The sequence below is a fragment of the Mixophyes fleayi genome, chromosome 4 (genome assembly GCF_038048845.1).
Source record: "Mixophyes fleayi isolate aMixFle1 chromosome 4, aMixFle1.hap1, whole genome shotgun sequence".
In the NCBI taxonomy this organism is placed as follows: domain Eukaryota; kingdom Metazoa; phylum Chordata; class Amphibia; order Anura; family Limnodynastidae; genus Mixophyes; species Mixophyes fleayi.
The window spans coordinates 168,108,418-168,131,393 of record NC_134405.1 but is presented as its reverse complement, the minus strand read 5'-3'; the positions used below and the strand labels follow the sequence as shown (position 1 = coordinate 168,131,393).

Sequence of the window (22,976 nt, the reverse complement as noted above, 5' to 3'; positions counted from 1 at the left end):
TGAAAAGCACACCAGGGGGTAAATGTATCAATATGCGGGTTCTTCAACACCCGCGTGTTCAGCCTCTTCCGCGATTAAATTTCAAGTGGCGCTGCATTGTAAAGGGTTAACTTCCCTTTACAATGCAGCGCCGCTTAAAATTTAATCGCAGAAGAGGCTGAACACGCGGGTGTTGAAGAACCCGCATATTGATACATTCATCCCCCGAGGCTGTAGTACCATAAGATAAAGCATTGAAAAATATTTTACACAATGTAAATCAAGTTTGTCTTGTCAGAACAGTGTCAAATTAGGGACACGCAAACTTGGTGGGAGATATTTCAAAGAAAAAAATTTAAGCTTTATTGTCCCTAAGAAATAATCACTGCTTGGTAGTAGAAGAGGCTTTTTTTTTTAGGGAGGAAGCTAACAAATTCTGTGATTCCTTTTATAAAATGTTAGAAAATACTACAGAAGTAAACTATGTATGTTAACTTAGAGTGAGGTATTAGATATACAGAAAGCACAAAGATATGATATTGTATTTATCTCTTACTTTCTAACTGATTAATAATGTTTTCAATGTATTTTATGTACATCTTAACATAGCAATTTATTTAATTTCAGGAGAAAAAACACCAGCAGGATCCCCAGACTATATTGGTACAATTAATTTACATAAATAGCAACCATATTACAGCAGCATTTGTTTTTAAAACAGTTAAGCTATTTGGTTTTAGCATCCAGCAGTAGATAATTTAGTTAGAGCCAAAGTTAGGTATATTTTCAAAGAGGGATGTTAATGCTGCAATACCACCTAAGTTATTATTCCATAGACACTGCTACTGATGTTACTATATTTGTCCTCACTATGATTGGCCGAGACTTCTTTTTGTTATCTGTCCAAGGTGGGCACATTCTTGCAATAAAAGTGGAGGAATAACCAGCATGGTCTGTGTCAAACAATTTACCTCACAAATACAATATTTATAAGAAGGGTGGGTGGGTATTTAGGTGCCACTTGAAACATATTTTCTGACAATTTATAATGCCTGAGCGGAGGGTGTTTCAGATGCATGCATTAAGGACATACATAGAATGCTAGTTGACAGTAGCCATGGTAAATCAGAACAGCACAAAACACATCCGACACAAAGGTACAGGCAAACATAAGAAACAATAACCTTGCACCACAAGTTGGCACCCAACAGAAGGTTAATATCTGAGGGTATTCGTTCAGCTCCCCACTTGCTCAAGATAATTGAATTATACCTGGAATGACAGGTGGGCAGAGTCTACGTTTCAATTAATGCCACTTTTATTAACAGAGACCTAGTTCTATTCAGAAGGAAATAGCGAGCCCAGCTATCTTTACTGTTATCTCTAAAATTTGTAAATATTGAGACACTAACAGAATATTTGAATGAATCTCTCCTGCTTAGCACCCTCCAACATCAGTCATTACCAGTTATATATATTGATAAGCACACCAGAGCTGTAGTACCATAAGATAAAGCATTGAAAAATATTTTACGCAATGTAAATCAAGCTTGTCTTGTCAGAACAGTGTCAAATTAGGGACACGCAAGCTTGGTGAGAGATATTTCAAAGAAAAAATGTAAGCTTTATTGTCCCTAAGAAATAACCACTGCTTGGTAGAAGAAGAGGTTTTTTTTTTTTAGGGAGAAAGCTAACAAATTATGTGATTCCTTTGATAAAATGTTAGAAAATGCTACAAAAGTAAACTATGTATGTTTACTTAGAGTGAGGTATTAGATATACAGAAAGCACAAAGCTATGATATTGTATTCATCTCTTACTTTTTAACTCATTAATAATGTTTTCAATGTATTTTATGTACATCTTAACAGAGCAATTTATTTAATTTCAGGACAAACAACACCAGCAGGATCCCCAGACTATATTGGTACAATTAATTTACATAAATAACAACCATATTACAGCAGCATTTGTTTTTAAAACAGTTAAGCTATTTGGTTTTAGCATCCAGCAGTAGATAGTTTAGTTAGAGCCAAAGTTAGGTATATTTTCGAAGAGGGATGTTAATGCTGCAATACCAGCTAAATTATTATTCCATAGACACTGCTACCGATGTTACTATATTTGTCCTCACTATGATTGGCTGAGACTTCTTTTTGTTATCTGTCCAAGGTGGACACATTCTTGCAATAAAAGTGGAGGAATAACCAGCATGGTCTGTGTCAAATAATTTAGCCCACAAATACAATATTTATAAGAAGGGTGGGTGGGTATTTAGGTGCCACTTGAAACATATTTTCTGACCATTTGTAATGCCTGAGCGGAGGGTGTTTCAGATGCATGCATTAAGGACAGACATAGAATGCTAGTTGATAGTAGCTATGGTAAAACAGAACAGCCAAAACACACACGGCACAAAGGTACAGGCAAACATAAGAAACAATAACCTTGCACCACAAGTTGGCACCCAACAGAAGGTTAATATCTTAGGGTATTCGTTCAGCTCCCCACTTGCTCAAGATAATTAAATTATACCTGGAATGACAGGTGGGCAGAGTCTACGTTTCAATTAATTCCACTTTTATTAACAGAGACCTAGTTCTATTCAGAATCAAATAGCGAGCCCAGCTATCTTTACTGTTATCTCTAAAATTTGTAAATATTGAGACACTAACAGAATATTTGAATGAATCTCTCCTGCTTAGCACCCTCCAACATCAGTCATTACCAGTTATATATATTGAAAAGCACACCAGAGCTGTAGTACCATAAGATAAAGCATTGAAAAATATTTTACACAATGTAAATCAAGCTTGTCTTGTCAGAACAGTGTCAAATTAGGGACACGCAAGCTTGGTGGGAGATATTTCAAAGAAAAAATGTAAGCTTTATTGTCCCTAAGAAATAACCACTGCTTGGTAGTAGAAGAGGCTTTTTTTTAGGGAAGAAGCTAACAAATTCTGTGATTCCTTTGATACAATGTTAGAAAATGCTACAAAAGTAAACTATGTATGTTTACTTAGAGTGAGGTATTAGATATACAGAAAGCACAAAGATATGATATTGTATTCATCTCTTACTTTTTAACTGATTAATAATGTTTTCAATGTATTTTATGTACATCTTAACATAGCAATTTATTTAATTTCAGGAGAAACAACACCAGCAGGATCCCCAGACTATATTGGTAAAATGAATTTACATAAATAACAACCATATTACAGCAGCATTTGTTTTTAAAACAGTTAAGCTATTTGGTTTTAGCATCCAGCAGTAGACACTTTAGTTAGAGCCAAAGTTAGGTATATTTTCAAAGAGGGATGTTAATGCTGCAATAAAACCTAAAGTATTATTCCATAGACACTGCTACCGATGTTACTATATTTGTCCTTACTATGATTGGCCGAGACTTCTTTTTGTGATCTGTCCAAGGTGGGCACATTCTTGCAATAAAAGTGGAGGAATAACCAGCATGGTCTGTGTCAAACAATTTAGCCCACAAATACAATATTTATAAGAAGCGTGGGTGGGTATTTAGGTGCCACTTGAAACATATATTCTGCCCACTTATAATGCCTGAGTGGGGGGTGTTTCAGATGCATGCATTAAGGACAGACATAGAATGCTAGTTGACAGTAGCCATGGTAAAACAGAACAGCACAAAACACATCCGACACAAAGGTACAGGCAAACATAAGAAACAATAACCTTGCACCACAAGTTGGTACCAAACAGAAGGTTAATATCTTTGGGGATTCGTTCAGCTATCCACTTGCTCAAGATAATTGAATTATACCTGGAGTGACAGGTGGGCAGACTCTACGTTTCAAGTAATGCCACTTTTATTAACAGAGACCTCGTTCTATTCAGAAGGAAATAGCGAGCCCAGCTATCTTTACTGTTATCTCTAAAATTTGTAAATATTTAGACACTAACAGAATATTTGAATGAAACTCTCCTGCTTAGCACCCTCCAACATCAGTCACTAACAGTTATATATATTGAAAAGCACACCAGAGCTGTAGTACCATAAGATAAAGCATGGACAAATATTCTACACAATGTAAAACAAGCTTGTCTTGTCAGAACAGTGTCAAATTAGGGACACAAAAGTTCGGTGGGAGATATTTCAAAGAAAAAAATGTAAGCTTTATTGTCCCTAAGAAATAACCACTGCTTGGTAGTAGAAGAGGCTTTTTTGGAGGGACGAAGCTAACAAATTCTGTGATTCCTTTGATAAAATGTTTACAAAACTAAACCAAAGGATCTAATTTACATTTTACTTGAACATCACTGTTCGGAATTCTGCACAAACTGTTATCTCCTTATTGACATTGTGAATTGGGAATGTTTCATTGAACTGCCGATATTTCTTCTCGAGATTCATTTGTTAAAAGATAGCAGCATTATGTTTATTTCACATGTTAATGCTCATTCCTTAACTTTTTAGTCAATGTTTTACCACCTCCTAGTAATTCAGCAGCGCGTAATTTAACGTAGCTGTTGTAGCCATTTGTATGCGATACCTAATTTTCCTGGAACTTTATGTTCTCCTAAGTCAAATTGTCTCAAAGCTATGTTAAGCATTTTGTTTAGAAGGAACAGTAATTTCTTAGCATTTGCTGCTGTACCAGCGTTTCAAAGTGAGCATTTACCTAAAATAATGAAGAATCTATTATTTTTTAATTTATTAAAGGTTCTTCATAACACAAGTTAGACATATCACAACTTCAGAATCAGTTCATATGATATCAAAAATTACTAACTAATAATGATATGCATATTTTTACTATACCATTGCTGATTATTAACAAAATATTAAACTTATTGAACTGAAAATTGCAGATTCCCCACATTTCAAATAGCAAAAGATGGAAATATATTGTTAGATTAGTGTAAAATATATTTTACTGATTATATACAGTATATGCACATAAGCACACACATATCAACAGAAACAGAATAATAAAAATAAAAAGACAAAAAACATGAGGTCTATGCATTAAGGGAATACAGAGTAAAGAGATGAATCCCTAGTAATATTTAAAAATATCATATACAGGTATATGTTCTATTATCTCTAATGTTTGGAACTTTAGGTTTTCTGATAAAAGGCTTTTCCCTATTTTTTGAGCAATATGCCTAAAATATATACATTAGAAAATGACCCTGACCTTTCTACTCACTTAGTTATATTTAGCTATGCTTTGCTATGCTCAACACAGGAATTGAGAATCTGATACTCAGGTCATGATTCAGAGTGAGACATACTCCTATTTGTGTATCGTATCTTTGAATTTTTTCACACTGTGCATGCTCAGAAAGTAATAATATGCTATTGCGGCTATTCAGACCTGCAACTTTTTGGCACTTATCTCTCCTTACACCTGAAAAAGAATAACGGGAGAGGGAAGGCGCGTTCTAATATAGGAAATGTACAGTAAGGTTGTGTTCGAACAATTATTTTCAGATTCAGACTGGGATATAGTCACAGTTACGAGTGAAAGGAGGTTTTCTTGCGGGTGGTCAGGGGCAGGTGTAAGTAGCAGATAATAATGTCAAACCCCTGAATTAGAGAATTACTTACTTAAATAGAGGTTTTCTAATGATTTGCGGAAGCTTATTGAGACTTTAGTAGTCGTTGGGCTATAGATTACTTTTTTCTTTAATATTTCATTTGTGGGAAAGAAAAATTATTGTTTTTGTACACATGTTCCTGCTGCATTATCTATGTTATTCAAGTTTAAATGATGCTTCATAGGAATTATGTTTAAAACATATAAAATAAATGACAGGGTGGCATAGGTGGTCCATCCTGTCACACATTAAAAAAGACCATATTGCATTATGGTGTCATTTTTAAATCATTAATTTACTTGGTTTTGACATTCAGCAGAAGACATGTTAATGAGACTAAGTTTTACAGCCAATATATTAAAAAAAATATCTTTAAACTGCATTGACACATAAATTAGTGAACATTATTTTTCACCACTCTCAAATGGCTTCAGGTGGCGGTGTGAAGAGCAATCAGAAGATGCAATGTCCATTATTGCAGTTTGTTATTGGTCCTCCTGTTCACAACTCCTTCCAAAGTATCATGGAACCTTGGTAAAAATAATTTCACAGATGCCAGTGCAGGTCAATTACCTGCAAACACAGGAACTGTAGGTTAATCAAAGCTTATGTGTCCAAGATATTGCTTGAATATAGCATGATTATTTTAGCCTATTTATATTTTAAGAATTTATTGCACATTTTCAAAATTTAGAGCAGATTGGACGAACCAGTGTCAGAACCACCTTTACATTTAAGAAAAGACAGATGGTCACCAATTGCATTTGTGCAGCACTTAAGTACTATATACCTGTTTACTTGGTCTCACCAATAAAGCTTTTCCACCCTATATCTTATTCTAGCTTTCATATGTGGCTTGGAGAAAGGGGTTTGACATAAAGAAAGTATGTAGAGTTGAGATTTTATGGATTGCTTTTGATTTTTAGTGATTGATTATATGTGCAACTTACTTTCATGTATATATTAACAGACTAATTAATTTAATTTCAGAAGAAACTACACCAAAAAATAGTGCTTATTTATAGTTATACACAATATTTGGGGAAAGGAGGGGTACAGAATAAAACAAAGGGATTGTGGGAGGAAGGGAGATGTACAACATTCAGTACAATTGATATTAATTTTTACAAACATTGTCAAAAGATTGAAGCTAGGTGCCAAAGCTAATTCAAAACTGTTGATGAGGTAGAGCATTGTTATACTAAAAGGGAAAGGGGTCTAAAGGAGGAAAAAGGTAAAGGGAGGCAGAGGTATTAGGAAACATTAATACGGGGATGAAGAGGTAGAGAATATAGAAAAGACGGAGTTTTACAAAAATAAATGTAAGAAAATGGAACCTAATGATACTAACTCCAGGTTTGACAAAGTCAACAAAAATTTATTGGGATGATCATGTGATATGCTGGTGATATGTTCACAATATTCCCAGTATAAAGAGAAGAAATCGTCCATATTTGATCTGTAATGTTACACAATAACCTCCTGTTTGTGCTGTAAGATAGTTTAAAACCAATCTATGTTGTATTAATTCTGTTTTGAAAACCTGAAGCTGTTTTACAACATAGCAGAAATATTATCTTACACATTAGTTATCTTACAATGTAGCTAAACCTTGGATAGAGAACCAATTCATATTTCTACGTGTAATGCCTAGAAATTCTAATGCAATCAATACTTGTTCGCCAGTTGATTTACTAATAAGTTGTGATATTGGTTGCTTTCCACTCTTTTCTTTACTTCTTTTCTTTCTTGTTACTGAATTATCCATTAAATACTTTTGCTGTACAAATTATTTTAAATCATTAAGTATAAATATATTAAGAACTGGAATCATCTCACCTAGATAACATATTCAACATTAATTCAGTGATAAACACTTATATGCCTTACTCCCGCGTCGGTGATATATTATTTCATAAAATATATTTTATTTGTAATCACATAAGGATATATCTTTGGTAATTAAGATTTTATGGAGACACCTATATTATATTTAAAAGATTACTATATGAAATTATGAGTTGACATACAAACTGCTGACATTTTGGGGGTGAGAGCGAATATATATGTAATTCCAAATTAATTTTGTATTTTAATGTATTTTAGCATACTGCGCAGTTCTTTTGTATTAAAGACTATCTACCATGTACAACATATGAGTGTTAACAGTTTAATATCATTACCGATTATTACCACACTTTTTTTAAATAGAAAAACATAAAAATATCCTTTTCTGTATGTACCTAGTACATATGGATGGTTTTAAAAAACAATGATGCGTGATATCACTTTGTTTATAATAACCCTCTGGAGTTGTATTTGTTTTAACTTGAACGTTAATGTACATATTACCGTTATAAACTTTACTGGAGATAGTTACATTGTGTTTCATTCATTCCAGCACCAGAAACACGTCCAGAAGGTAAGCCTATCACTGTCACACCCCATCAATTATATGTCGGATTTCAGCAATGGTGCAAATGTTGATTAGATATTTTACATTTTATTTGTATTGATTATTTCCTAAGCCACAATGTATTTAGTAGAATACCCTAAAATCATCACATAGAAGATAATATTATATTTGTAATCACATAAGGATATAACTATGGGAATTAAGATTTTATAGAGAAACCTATTATATATTTAAAAGAATACCATATGAAATCATGAGTTGACATACTAGCTGCTGACATTTTTAGGGTGGGGGCGAATATATATGTAATTCCAAATTATTTTTGTATTTTAATGTATTTTAACACACGGCATAGTTCTTTTGTAATCAAGACTATCTAACATGTACAACATACGAGTGCTAACAATTTAATATCATTTCCGATTATTAGCACACTAATTTAAATAGAAAAACTTTAAAATGTCCTTCTCTGTATGTACATAGTACATATGGTTGGATTTAAAAAACAACGATAAGTGATATCACTTTGTTTAAAATAATTCTCTGCAGTTGTGTTTGTTTTAACTTGAAAGTTAATGTACATATTACCTTCTTAAACTTTACCAGCGATAGTTACATTGTGTTTCATTCTATTCCAGCACCAGAAACACGTCCAGAAGGTAAGCCTATCACTGTCATACCCCATCAGTTATATGTTGGATTTCAGCAACGGTACAATTGTTAATTAGATATTTAAATATATAAATTTCTTCAAAACTAATCTGTACTTCAATATGTCCTTTTTAAAATAATTCATTACTTTACAAACTGCTCTATTTTTTGATTAGTAATACCTGATTATTTTTTTGCTTTTGGTATTTTAAATCAGATGGAATATTTCTTTTAATTGGTTTACTTTCTACATTTCCATCACTTTTTCTTTTCTAGGCTACAGTGAAGAAAGTGCATATGAAGGTAAATATTCCGTGTCCCAGACCTATAAAGCCACACTCACGTGAACATCATGTAAATATTTGTGGAACCAAACACTAGCCTAAGTTATCACTCATTACAAATTAGATGAGCACCTTATTTTCCTCTTTCTGACATCATCAGTCATTCTGAACAGACATATATCTGCTACTGGTCAACACCCCACATGTTTGAATTATGAGTAAGTAAATAGGAACAAGACATCAGCAAGGTCTTTGAGGACACATAGAAGAACTTGGGATATAGATCAACACAATGGTAGTTTAGTGAACCGTAAGATCTTTCAATAGGCACTATCAATACTCCTTTATCAAAACCATGTATAGCGATGCAACTTGAATCATTTATATATTTATCATTTGGAAGAACATTAGACATATAAAAAATGTGTGAAATATGTGTTTTATCACAATTCTATAGATGGTCCTTGGAAAGATTATGCAGCCTAGTATTTCAACCACACAGATAAAATATGCTAAGCTCATTACAGCACCAATTTTTTTTACTACAATGTATTTCAAGATGAAAATGTAATCGTTTATTTATCAATTTCTTCCCAGCAGTTCGGCCTTTTTTAAAATATTTTACGTTTTATTTGTATTGATCATTGTTTAAGCTACAATGCTTTCAGGAGAATAACCTAAAATCATCACATAGAAGATAATATTATATTTGTAATCACATAAGGATATAGCTTTGGAAATTAAGATTTTATGGAGACACCTATTATATATTTAAAAGATTCCTATATGAGTTGACATACTAGCTGCTGACATTTTGGGGGTGGGAACAAATATATATGCAGTTCCAAATTAATTTTGTATTTTAATGTATTTTACCACACTGCATAGCTCTTTTGTAATCTACCTTGTACAACATACAAGTGTTAACAATTTGATATCATTTCCGATTATGACCACACTTATTTAAATAGAAAAACCTCAAAATGTCCTTCTCTGTATGTACATAGTACATATGGTTGGATTTAGAAAACAACGATAAGTGATATCACTTTGTTTAAAATAATTCTCTGGAGTTGTGTTTGTTTTAACTTGAAAGTTAATGTACATATTACCCTTTTAAACTTTACTGGAGATAGTTACATTGTGTTTCATTCTTTTCCAGCACCAGACACACATCAAGAAGGTAACTCTTTCATTGTCAATCCATCGTCAGTTACATGTCGGATTTCAGCAATGGTACAATTGTTAGATAGTGGAATTAATAAATTTCGTCAAAACTAATCTTTACTTCAATACTTCCATTTTTAAATAATTAATTACTTTAGAAACTGCTCTAATTTTAGATTAGCAATACCTGATTTGGTTTTTTTTGTTTGTGATTTTAAATCAGATGGAATATTTATTTTAATTGATTTACTTTCTACATTTTCATCACTTTTTCTTTTCTAGGCTACAGTGCATATGAAGGTAAATATTCCGTGTCCCAGACCTATAAATCCACACTTACGTGAACATCATGTAAATATTTGTGGAACCAAACACTAGCCTAAGTTATCACTCATTAGCAATTAGATGAGCATCTTATTTTCCTCTCTCTGACATCATCAGACATTCTGAACAGACATATATCTGCTACTGGGCAACACCCCACATCTGTTGCATTATGAGTAAGTTAATAGGAACAAGACTTAAGCAAGGTCTTTTAGGACACATAGAAGAACTTGAGCTATAGATCAACACAATGGTAGTTTAGTGAACTTGTAACATCTTTCACTGGGCACTATTAATACTCCTTTATCAAAACCATGTATAGCGATGCAACTTGAATCACTGATATATTCATCTTTTGAAAGTATATTAAACATAAAAAAGTGTGAAACGTGTTTAATCACAATTGTATACATGGTCCTTGGAAAGATTATGCAGTATAGCATTTCAACCACACAGATAAAATGTACTAAGGTCATTACAGCACCAATTTCTTTCTACTACAATGTATTTCAAGATGAACATGTAATTGTTTATTAATCAATTTCTTTCCAGCAGTTCAGATTTTTTTTAATAAAAGTTATGTTATGTTTCCAGCAGCCTGGACTATTTTTTTTTTTAATTATTGTGTTTTATTTGTATTGATTACAATCTGTGTAACAATGTATCTAAGAAATTACCCTCTAATCATGACAGAGAAGGTAATTTTTTATCCATAATTAAATAAGGATATTGTTTCGGAAATTAAGATTTTATTGAGATACGTATTATATATTTGAAAGATCACCTTATGAATTCATGAATTGACATACAAGCTACTGACATTTTGGGGGTGGGACTGAATTCATTTTTGTTATTCCAAGAAAATTGAATATTTTAGTGCATTTTAACACACCACGTAGTTCTTTTGTAATCAAGACTATCTACCACTTGCAACATAAAAGTGTTAACAATTAAATATGACTACCGATTTTTACCACTCTTATTTAAGTAGAAAAGCATTATTCAGTATGACCTTTCAGTATGACCATATGGTAATGGCCAACATTTTTGAGAATGACACAAATATTATTTTTCACAAAGGCTGCTGCCTTAGTTTTTATGATGGTAATTTGCATATACTCCAGAATGTCATGAAGAGTGATCAGATAAATTGCATTTAATTTAAGTCCCTATTTGCCATGACAATGAACTTTATCCCCAAAACAACATTTCTACTGCATTTTAGCCCTGCCAAAAAAGGACTAGCTGACATCAGGTCAGTGATTCTCTTGTTAACACAGTTGAGAGTGTTGACGAGGACAAGACTGGAGATCACTCTGTCATGCTGATTGAGTTAGAATAACAGACTGGAAGCTTTAAAAGAAGGGTGGTGCTTGAAATAATTTATCTTCCTCTGTTAACTATGGATATCTGCAAGTAATAACATGCTGTCATCATTGCTTTGCACAAAAAAGGCTGCACCGGCAAGGATATTGCTGCTAGTAAGATTGCACTTAAATTAATCATTTATCAAATCATCAAGAATTTCAAGGAGAGAGGTTCAAAAGTTGTGAAGAAGGCTTCAGGGCGCCCAAGAACGTCCAGCAAGTGCCAGGACCGTCTCCTAAACTTGATTCAGCTGCAGGATCGGGGCACCACCAATGCAGAGCTTGCTCAGGAATGGCAGCAGGCAGGTGTGAATGTATCTGCACGCACAGTGAGGCAACGACTTTTGGAGGATGGTCTGGTGTCAATAAGGCCAGCAATGAAGCTACTTCTCTCCAGGAAAAACATCAGGGACATAATGATATTCTGCGTAAGGTGCAGGGATTGGACTGCTGAGGACTGCGGTAAAGTCATTTTCTCTGATGAATCCCTTTTCAAATTGTTTGGGGCATCTGGAAAAACTCTTGTCTGGGGAAGGAAAGGTGAGGGCTACCATCAGTCCTGTGTCATGCCAAAAGTAAAGCACCCTGAGACCATTTATGTATGAGGCTGCTTCTTAGCCAAGGGAGTGGGCTCACTCACAATTTTGCCTAAGAACACAGCCATGAATAAAGATAAGTACCAAAACATCCTCCAAGAGCAACTTCTCCCAACCATCCAAGAACAGTTTGGTGATGAACAATGCCTTTTCCAGCATGATTGAGCACCTTGCCATAAGGCAAAAGTGACAACTAAGTGGCTTAGGGATCAAAACATAGAAATTTTGGGTCCATGGCCAAGAAACTCCCCAGACCTAAATCCCATTGAGAACTTGTGGTCCATCCTCAAGAGGTGGGTGGACAAACAAAAACCAACAAAGTCTGGTTCCATGGGAAAGGTTGCTAAAGGTGAAGCTCTCGTCAACAACAGGTTCTGCTAACTTAACTCGTAGGGTGATTTGTGACATTATAACCGTCCCACATACTTAGAATTTAATCCTCAATCCCCGGCACAAGTGCTGGCTAATCAAATGCAAGCTCTATATCTGAGATTTCAAGACTTTTCAGCCAGATTGTCTGTTCATGAGCAACTCTCCGGGAATACCCCTCCTCAGGAAGTTGAGGTTCAAGAACCCAAGCTTCATCTGCCAGATATATTTTCTGGCAACCGAAAAGATTTTCACTTTAGAGAAAGTTGTAAATTATATTTCAAGCTATGTCCTCGATCTTCTGGTTCTGAACAGCAGCAGGTGGTAATTGTTATTTCACTGTTGCAAGGAGATCCTCAAACATGGGCATCTGGATTGTGCACTGACAGTCCGGCTATGTTAACTATAGATTACTTTTTCAAGACTAGGGCCTTCTGTATGACGATCTTGACAAGGTCGCTTCTGCAGAGTCTAAAGTTAGATCTTTGAAACAGGGACGTTGTACTGCGGAAGAACACTGTACAGAATTTCGCATATGGGCTTTATATTGTTCTTGGAATGACCCAGCTCTCCGTAGTCAGTTTCATTTGGGTCTCTCTGAACTAATAAAGAACATATTCGTGCAATATCCAACTTCTGATTCTTTGGAGTCCTTTATGTGTTTGGCAATCCGCATTGATCGGCGGATAAATGAAAGAAGACTGGAAAAGGAATCATATCCACAGAAGTTTTCCCTATCTCTGACTCAGCTAAGATAAGGGATCCAAGGAAAGTTCATCTAGACGTGTACCTTTTACAGAACATAAATTCCCCCAGTTACCTGCCCAGACTTCTCTGGCCTCTGAGGTTATTGATGTCCTAGATTTTGTGGACAGTGGAGCATCTGGAAATTTTCTTGATATGTCTCTGGCACCACCGAACCATTAGAAGTTCCAGTACCTGTTTGTGGTTTGGATGGGCACCTACGTATGAGTGGAAGCGTGCTAGAGAGTACCAGTTCTCTTACTCTGACAGTGGGATCACTAGATAAAGAATCCCTGTCATTCTTATTCATTCACCCACATACCATATGGTTCCGGGGTACCCATGGCATTTCAAGCACGATCCAGTCCTTGATTGGACCACAGTAACACTCACCGGACTGTGAGTGCCATTTCCCGTGTGCTCAGGAACCGTGGTCGTCCGCCATCCTGAGGGTCTGCGCATGTGCAGCCCTTATCAAACCTTCAGTACCTGTTGCTTTTAATTGATTGGATGATCAGGCAACCCTCCCTATTTAAAACCACCTGTGATCATTACCTGGTTGCCTGATCTTGGAGTCTCATTCCCCATGAGCCTCTGAAGGTGTTCCTGTGTTCCTCGTGTATTCAGCTCCTGCTGATTCCTGTTTACGGCTATTGTGGTTTCCAGACCACTTCAACTCTCCTGTGTTCATCGTGCCTGCACTCAGCTGATTCCTATCTGCTATTACTACCGGACTCCTGTTCATTTCAACTCTCCTGTGTTCATCGTGCCTGCACTCAGCTGATTCCTATCCGTTACTACTACAGAGTTCCTGATCGTCTCATCTCTCCTGGGTTTATCGTATCAGCTATCCGCTGCCTCCGTTACTACTACAGAGTTCCCGATCGTCTCATCTCTCCTGGGTTTATCGTATCAGCTCTCCGCTACCTCCGTTACTACTACAGAGTTCCTGATCGTCTCTACGCTCCTGTGTTTATCGTGTCAGCTCTCCGCTGCCTCCACCACTATTACTGGATACCAGACAGCCTCAACTCTCCCGTGTTCTTCATGTTTCCAGTTCCACTTACTACTGCTTCCTTAGTATTGCTTCGTTGATTCTGGATTACCTGCCGTGCGCTGCACCAACCTGATTACCGCTTCCACCCTCCAGTGGTCTCTCCTCCTGCCGGCCTTCAGCCGTTCAGGTATCACTGCACGTCTCTCTGACAGCCTGCTCTCCTGAACCGCGGTATGCATACTTTCCATTGACTTTGCTTTTGTATTGCATATCCATCTGGACTGAGTTGTGTTCTCCTCCGGAGCCTCCTATCCACTGAAGCTATTGTTACCTTTGACTCTGTATCCTATTGCCTGGATAGCTATTGTGACTTTGTATACTTCAAGCAGTGCTTGTCAGTTATCGTTGTATTGTGGATATCATCGTGGGATCAAGTTCTGTGTGCCCCGTGTATACTCTGCTTTACATTCATGTCCTCGTGCCCCTCCTCACATATATATAGCAGTGGTACAACTTGCTATACGCAGACCACTGACTTCCCCGTTACCTACTTTCACCTGGATTCCATTCCTTCACTATAGACAGCGGTACAACTTGCTATACGCAGACCGCTGACTCTCACTACCTCCTCGCTACTCCTGGACATTCCTCCTCACTATAGCAGTGGTACAACTTGCTATACGCAGACCACTAACTTTCCTCACATTTCCTTGTCCATCTGGTGTACATTCATCTACTCATTACGAGTTGCAGCTAGTCATAGACTTTCCTCGAGCATTCTCTCACCATCTGCTGTTTCTCCTGTTCCGTTGTCACCCTGCTACCAGAGAACCATAGTACCAACTATATTACTCTGGTAAGTCCATCATCTGGTGATATCCTGGGCAAAGACTCCTAGTGCCCGTGACACACAGGAGAACTGGTGGGGGAAAAATTGCCAGGGGACATGCTAAGCAATACCTGTTAAGATTGCTACTGTTTCTGTCATATCAGGTCCCACACTAAAGTTGCAATATCAAGATTTTGCTGATGTTTTCTTAAAAAAAAAAGCTGCAGACTACTACCACATTGCTTGTATGACTGCACTATTTATGTTCAGCCCGGTTGTAAATTTCCTAAGACTATTATATTTTCTATCTGTGGAAGAGACCAAAGCCATGGAAGACAAAATTTCAGAGAACCTGAACAAAGGGTTTATTTGACCTTCTTGATCACCCCTTGGTACCAGATTTTTCTTTGTCAAAATAAAGATGGAGATTTACAACCTGGCATTGATTACCGAGGTCTGAATCAGATCACCATTAAAAACAAATATCCTCTGCAATTGATTTGGCAGCTGTTTGACCAGTTAAGAGTTGCTTCTGTATTTTCTAAGATAGATTCTTTTGAGCATGTAAAGTAATTTGATACGCATCCGAAAGGACAATGAATGGAAGACCGCTTTTAATACTCATTCTGGACATTACAAGTATTGTGTTATGCCATTTGGTCTATTTAATGCACTATCCATTATCCAGCATTTGTACAACAATATACTACATGATTATCTGAGTAAATTTGTCATAGTGTATCTGGATGACATCTTGATCTATTTCTACATCTTTGTCTCAACAGCCTGAACAAGTCTGTTTGTTATTTTAGAAACTCAGAGAGAATCACCTATACTCCAAATTGGAGAAGTGTGAATTCAAGCCATTCAAAGGTGTCTCTGGTTTGCCAATTATTATCAAAGATTCATTCACAATTTTATATCTATAGTGGCATCTATTACTCTATTGACTAAGAAAGAAGCTGATCCAGCACAATGGCTGCCAGAAGCTATTGAAGCATTCAAGACTCTTAAAAAGGCCTTTGTTTCTGCAGCCATCCTTGAGCTTCTAGATGTAGAGCTGCCTTTCATAAGTGGATACTTCTGATGTTGGTGTAGCGGTAGTTCTCTCACAAGTGATTGTTGGGAAGTTACACCCCTGTGCATTCTTTTCCAAGAAATTTTCAGCAGCATAGATTAATTATGACATGGGAAATCGTGAGTCTTTGGCTTGGAATGCAGTAAACACACCATTACGGTATACACGGATCACAAATATCTCCAATACATTGAGACAGCCAAGAGGCTGAATCCCAGGCGAGCGTGCTGGGCTGTTTTCTTCTATTGATTTAGTTTTGTGATCACATATCGCCTTGGTTTTAAAAATTTGAAGGTGGATGCCTTACCCAGAGGTTTCCTACGGAAAAATGAGGATCCCCTTTATAACACTTCTATACCTCATTCTAACACCATTGTCTCGGGGTTGACTCAAGATCTGACATCCAAGTTACAGACAGTTCAGGATTAGGCTCCAGCTTCCATGTCTCCCAATTTGTTGTTTTTGCCAGTTGCTCTGAGACAGTCCGTGTTGTCTTAGGTCCATGACAGCAAAATATCTAGACATCCAGATATCACTAAGACTTTCAAATTGCTCTCTCATTCTCATTGGTGGCCTGTTGTGAAGGAAGATGTAAGAGACTTTGTTCAGTCCTGTGAAATTTGTTCCAGGGTGAAAATATCCAGAAGTTCTTTTAACAGATAGATGATACTTTTACCCATGCCCAGTGTTCCATGGACCCACATTTCAATGGATTTTATCATGGATTTGTCTTTGTCTAAAGGGCATAATTGTATCTGGGTGATAGTCGAATGCTTTAGTAAGATGGCTCACTTTATTCCATTGCCAAAGCTACCCGCTGCTAAGTCTTCACTGTTCATTCAACAAATTTTTAGATTACATGGCATACCTATTAATATTGTCTCAGACAGAGAAACTTAATTCGTGGCCCAGTTCTGGAAATCATTTTGTGCCTTGCTGGACATTCAACTGAGTTTTTCAACAGCCTAACACCCGTAAACTAATGGTTCAGAGAGAAAGGGTAAACTAGTCTTTGGAACAATACTTAAAAGTCTTCATTTCTGAATTACATGACAACTGGATGGAATACATGCTACCAGCGGAATTTGCCTACAATATTTCACTGCACTCTTCCTCTGGTTATGCCCCTTTTTCTGCATTTATTGTAGACATCCCTAGTCTATTTCATAAAACCCACCCATCCTGATGTCGGACACATTGCTCGTTTTCTGAAGAGAATATGGCAAAAAATAAACTTTTCATTGAAACACTCTGTGCCTCGAGCAAAGTTGTTAAAGGATAGCTTCAGATGTCCATGTAAGTTCAAGGAAGGGGGCAGGTTATGGCTCCGTCAGCCTTCTTTTAAGTTTGGACCCAGATACATTGGTCCATTTAAAATCATCAAGAAATTAATACAGTGGCTTTTCGGTTGGAACTGGCAAACTCATTAAGCATACCCCATACGTTCCCATACGTTCCATGCATTTTATTGAAGCTGGCTCATACATCCTGGAGATTTCCTAGGAAACAGCCTTGCAAACCTGCTCCAGTGATAGCGCATGGTCACACGGACTATGTGGTTTAAAAAAGTCTTGATTCCAAATGAGTACAATGCCAACTCCACTGCTTGGCCCACTGAAATGAGTATGATCCTCAAGAGAGATCTTGGATACCTGCTAGGGACTTGCATGCCAATGACTTATGGAAAACCTTTCATCAGTAGTTTCCAGATAAGCCTAGATTAAGGGGTTCCTTAACCCCGTGTAAAGTGGATGGTATTGTTAGGAACAGCAAGTAACTGTTGTTTTCAGTTTGGCTGTTGCAGTGTTGTTGTCAGCCTGAATCTGATCACATGAACTCCACTCACCTGCAGCTCAATCTGACACCTGCCCTGATTGGGTACTACTGCTTTAAATACCTGTCTGTTTCATTAAGCCTTTGCCGGTTATTGCATTTACACACTTGCTTCTCTGTGCTCCTGTTTCTGTGCATAGTCTTCTCCTGTTTGATTCTGGTTTTTGACCTCTGCCTTTGACCAGATGACCCTGATTGCTGCCTGGATACACCTTTTGCTTGTGACCTTGACTACATTTATCTCTGCCTGGACCGACCCTTTGCCTGTTGTTAGACACTGCCTTCTGCCTGAGAGAACATCCTCCGGCCGCAGGATCGTGGTGCCCGCTATTCTCTCCATCGAACTCACCTGTGTCAGCTATGTTTCTCCTTCCCGATATCCAGCTCGATCTTACTCTGGCATCTTCCCTTACACTGTGTTTCTCTCCAGCTCATCTCCACACAGGCCACCACTGGTACTACACTCATTCTCAACACTGCCAAGCTGTTAGACTGGTGGAGATTGTTATTACATTCTATAGCAACTCAGTATATCTGCCTTATCTGGTTCCATGGAAAAGGGGTTTGCTAAAGGTGAAGCTCTCATCAACAACAGGTTCAAGTAACTTAACTCGTAGGGTGATTCATGACTTAAGAAGTTCATAGAGAATATAAACACTCCACTTAAGAATCTCACATTTGTTACCAACTTTAGCCAAAAGAAAGTGACCTTTTTGGATTTGGACATATATATTGAAGGTGGTAAGATAGAAACAAAAACCCACTTCAAGGCAGTTCATTGCAACAGCTATATACCCATTAATAGCCATCACCATCCAAATTGGTTAGAGAATATTCCTCGTGGACAGTTTGTAAGGATTAGGAGGAACTTTTCCAATCTACACACATTTAGGGAACAAGGCAACATGGTTAAATCCAGATTCCATGAGAGAGGCTATAATGATGAAAAGGTGGATAAAGTGATGGAAGAAGTCAGCACTCTCACTAGAGAAGATATTTTACAGTATAAAGAAACAGAAGAAAACAACACATCTGGAAGTAGAGTTTGCGTCCCCTTTATTACTCAATTTTCAGAGTCGGCCAAAGATATCAAGAGGATTATAAAGAAACACTGGCACCTCTTGAGGAAGGATGAAATACTTTCAAAAGTTCTTCCAACAAATCCCACCATCACATTCAGGAAGGCACCCAACCTTAAGCAGAAGATGGTCACCAGCCATCTACCAAAAATATCTAGTAACACATCCAACTGGTTAGTGAATGTGAAACAAAGTAAGGGTTTCTTCCATTGCCTTAACTGTAAGGAATGCAATATTATGAAACCCGACAGAACAAAAGGAGTAGTTGAATTTACTTCACACTCCCAATCAAAATCTTTTAGTATCAAAGAACACATATCATGCAATTCTACGGGGGTGATTTATTTAATTAGTTGTCCATGTGGCCTACAGTATGTAGGTAGAACCTTCAGAAAATTAAAACGAGACTGAATGAACATGTGAGAAACATCACCATTGGATTAGAAACCCACCATCTATCCAACCATTTTAAAAAAGTACACCATCAGGATCCATCGGGATTTAAATTTGTGGGAATTAAATTGGTTAAGAAGCATTGGAGAGGAGATTTCAATAAATTACTTAACCAAGAGGAAGCGAAATGGATATTCAAACTAGGTACTCTATCTCCGCTGGGATTGAATTCCGATTTTGAACTATTCTCCTTTTTCTGATAATACTCCACTCCCCCCAGGATTTCCCTCATTTTATTATCATTCATTCAGTCAGCAGTCTAGTATACATCCCATCAGAGTAGATTATGCATTTTATGACATTGCTGATTAATCTGTGGACAACACCTTCAACAACTTATTTTTATTTTTATTTTATTTTTACTGCACACTATACATTATACGCTATATGTACACATCATTTTCATCATTGATGTATTATAGGAAGCTCCATTCAGTGAAGCATTACATCCTCACATGCAGTATATAATCTATACTGCCAGGAGTAGTTATCTTCATCTTGAGCCGTGTATAGTTACGAGCTGCCCTGGAAGGGTTAAATTAGTCAGAACCTCTAACTCGAGACTCTATAAATAGTGAGACTCGGCCCTCATTGGATCACCCCTGACGAAGTCTCCATGACGTAGGATCCAATGAGAGCTCGAGACTGGTTGTCATGACAACGGAACCCGGAAGTTAGTTTGGAAACAACCGCGACACGAGGATGGTCAGGAATTTGTTATAGTGTGTGAAAGATACCTTTATATGTGCAGATCTCCTTGCTTAATGTAAGTAGATTTTTTAGCTTATGTTTAATAAATGTTTTATTGAAGTATTGCACCATTGGAGATATTGTCTTCTTATCTTCCGAATATACACACGATTGAACCGGGAGAGACAAAAGAAGGCAGTTGGGAAAGCGTGTGAAAGAAACCCTTACATGCACAGATTCTCTTACGAGATTCTTCCGATATATCTATGTTTGAATCGGGAGAGATTGAGGAAGGGTCACTTCGCGATCATTTTGATTGAATTGAGACTATCTGGTGGATTGGAAAGTTGGACAAACCAGACTGTTATTACACTATTGATTTCATTTCTTTCTGCATATCATTTGAAATTCGGGCATCGTTTGTTACCGGGTTACCCTTATTTCACTACCGCCCTATTTGCGCCAGATTCCATTTTTTTATGTCATGACAACAGCCTGAAATTTCACCTAAATAATACAAAAGAATTGTATTTTATATAGATCTCCAAGCTTTTTTTTGCAATGTTTTTTACCTTATAACGCCACAATATTTTACTTTGCTACACAGTATTCAATGTACTTACTACCTTTTTAACTTTTACTGGAGTTATTACATTATGTTTCACATTCTCTTCCAGAAACCCCAGCATCTCCAGAAGGTAAGTCTTTCACTGTCTCAGACCGTCCGTCAGTTATAAGTCAGATATCGACAATTGTAGATTTGTTGATGCTTAGACTTTGCAATTTAAAATTTATTCAAAACTAATCTGTATTGTAAAAATTCCTGCACAAGACTTCCTATTAAAAATCAATTGACTATGGCCCACTCTAAAACTCAAAATGTGTGCACTCTTAAAAAGCTCTATGTCCCATTGCATGTGAAGGGCATGCCTCCAAAATTAACCATTTATCTCTTTATTCACTTATTTAAATATAAGACTTTCAAAGCTATGATTTTGTGTTTGTGATGTATCAATATGTGCCAAAAATGCTGAAAAAAAAAATGCTGTTTCCATCTGTCAACTTCTAGATGCAACTTATCTGTCCTCATGCACAGTAGCTATCATCTTGGTGCCCAAAAGCAGATATGCAAATATGTAGTGCTGCTCTTGCCTATCATAATTTACAAGCAACACACTGCTTCCACATCTACCTAAATTACTTACATTTTTTTCCACAAAATAAATTTGAGTAAAATTATGTATTAACAGGTTGTCATGGACTTTCAGGAGAAATGTTAAAGGTAAGTCTTAAAAATAATACATGAAAAACTTGAAATGCTAGCCAGGATTCTAAGGCTTCTGGTGTAATTACAGGATGGAGATACCAGGCAACTTGGTTGTAACGTATGCACTTGTAATGGAAAGTCTGGAAATTTGGAGTGTGTTCCATATCAGTGTAATGAGACAATAGTCTGTGCGGAAAATGAAAGAAAGGTATTTGGAGATCCAACAAAACAGTCTGGAGCCTCATGCTGTGGATATTGTGGTAAGTAGCCTGAACTTGGCAATTATTACTGTTCTCTTAGGGTAAACATTATAATTTTTTAAGAAAAACTCTACTGGCCTTTTTAATTAAAAAAATAAAATAAATAGACATAATAGAACCAAAGCTATTTTATAAATTGTGTCTATCTTTTACCATTGGTTAGATAAACTGAAGGCTCTACGTTTAAGTGGCATGGTGACTATATGGAGTTATTTGCCGATGGCGCACCATTTTGTAGTTCGGCAACCAGTGGTGTGCTATCTGCCCAATTGTGCAAAAAATCACTGGGTAAATTTTTTTAGCACTGGTGATTTCTTCCAATGGCTGACTTTTAAGAACCAAAACTGAATTACTGGAAGCGATGTTGAAAGGTAAACCAAGAACTGGTTGCCTTTTTAAAACACATACAATATTTTTAAATTATGATTATCCTCTCAACAAAGAATTTATGTTGTGGCCTTTCTCCTTTTTCATTGTAAGCTGGAAAACAACCAGATACTAGGGATGTGCACCGGCCACTTTTGGTGTCTCGTGTTTTGTGTTTTGGGTTCGGATTTGTTTCGCAAAACACCTGACAAAAGGTTTTGGTTCGGATTTAAGGTTTTGGATTCGGATTTATTTTGAAAAAAACATAAAAAGTGCTAAAAACCAGTTTTGTGGTTTTTTTTCACTCCTACGCTATAATTAACCTCAATAACAATCATTTCCACTAATTTCCAGTCTATTCTGAACACCTCACAATATTGTTTTTAGCCCAAAAGGTTGCACCGAGGTAGCTTGAGCACATAATGCCAAAAAAAGAGGTACAAGATGGAATTGTTCTGGGCCCTCCCTCCCACCCCTCGCGAGATTCGACGCGAGACTTGGACGACAGAGCCTCGTTTTCAATTTTTTGCCCGCTGGAAATATCCGAACAGTGCTCGGATCCCGTTCGGGACCGCACTGTTCGGGTGGGCTCGGATTAGCGGAATTCGAGCCCGCTCATCTCTACCAGATACATGGGTAAAGGTGTCTCA

The 22,976-nt window shown here is 36.8% G+C and overlaps 1 protein-coding gene across 1 annotated transcript in view; it reads left to right on the top strand.

Moving 5' to 3' along the window:
• LOC142150773 (integumentary mucin B.1-like) overlaps window positions 1–22,976 on the top strand; it is a 57,947-nt gene that overhangs the window by 13,373 nt on the left and 21,598 nt on the right. Inside the window, exons 4-10 of the mRNA XM_075205965.1 lie at window positions 8,611–8,631; window positions 8,900–8,926; window positions 10,070–10,090; window positions 10,357–10,374; window positions 21,111–21,131; window positions 21,684–21,715; window positions 21,789–21,960. Of these exons, the coding sequence (XP_075062066.1) occupies window positions 8,611–8,631; window positions 8,900–8,926; window positions 10,070–10,090; window positions 10,357–10,374; window positions 21,111–21,131; window positions 21,684–21,715; window positions 21,789–21,960 (312 nt within the window). The remainder of the gene's footprint in view (window positions 1–8,610; window positions 8,632–8,899; window positions 8,927–10,069; window positions 10,091–10,356; window positions 10,375–21,110; window positions 21,132–21,683; window positions 21,716–21,788; window positions 21,961–22,976) is intronic.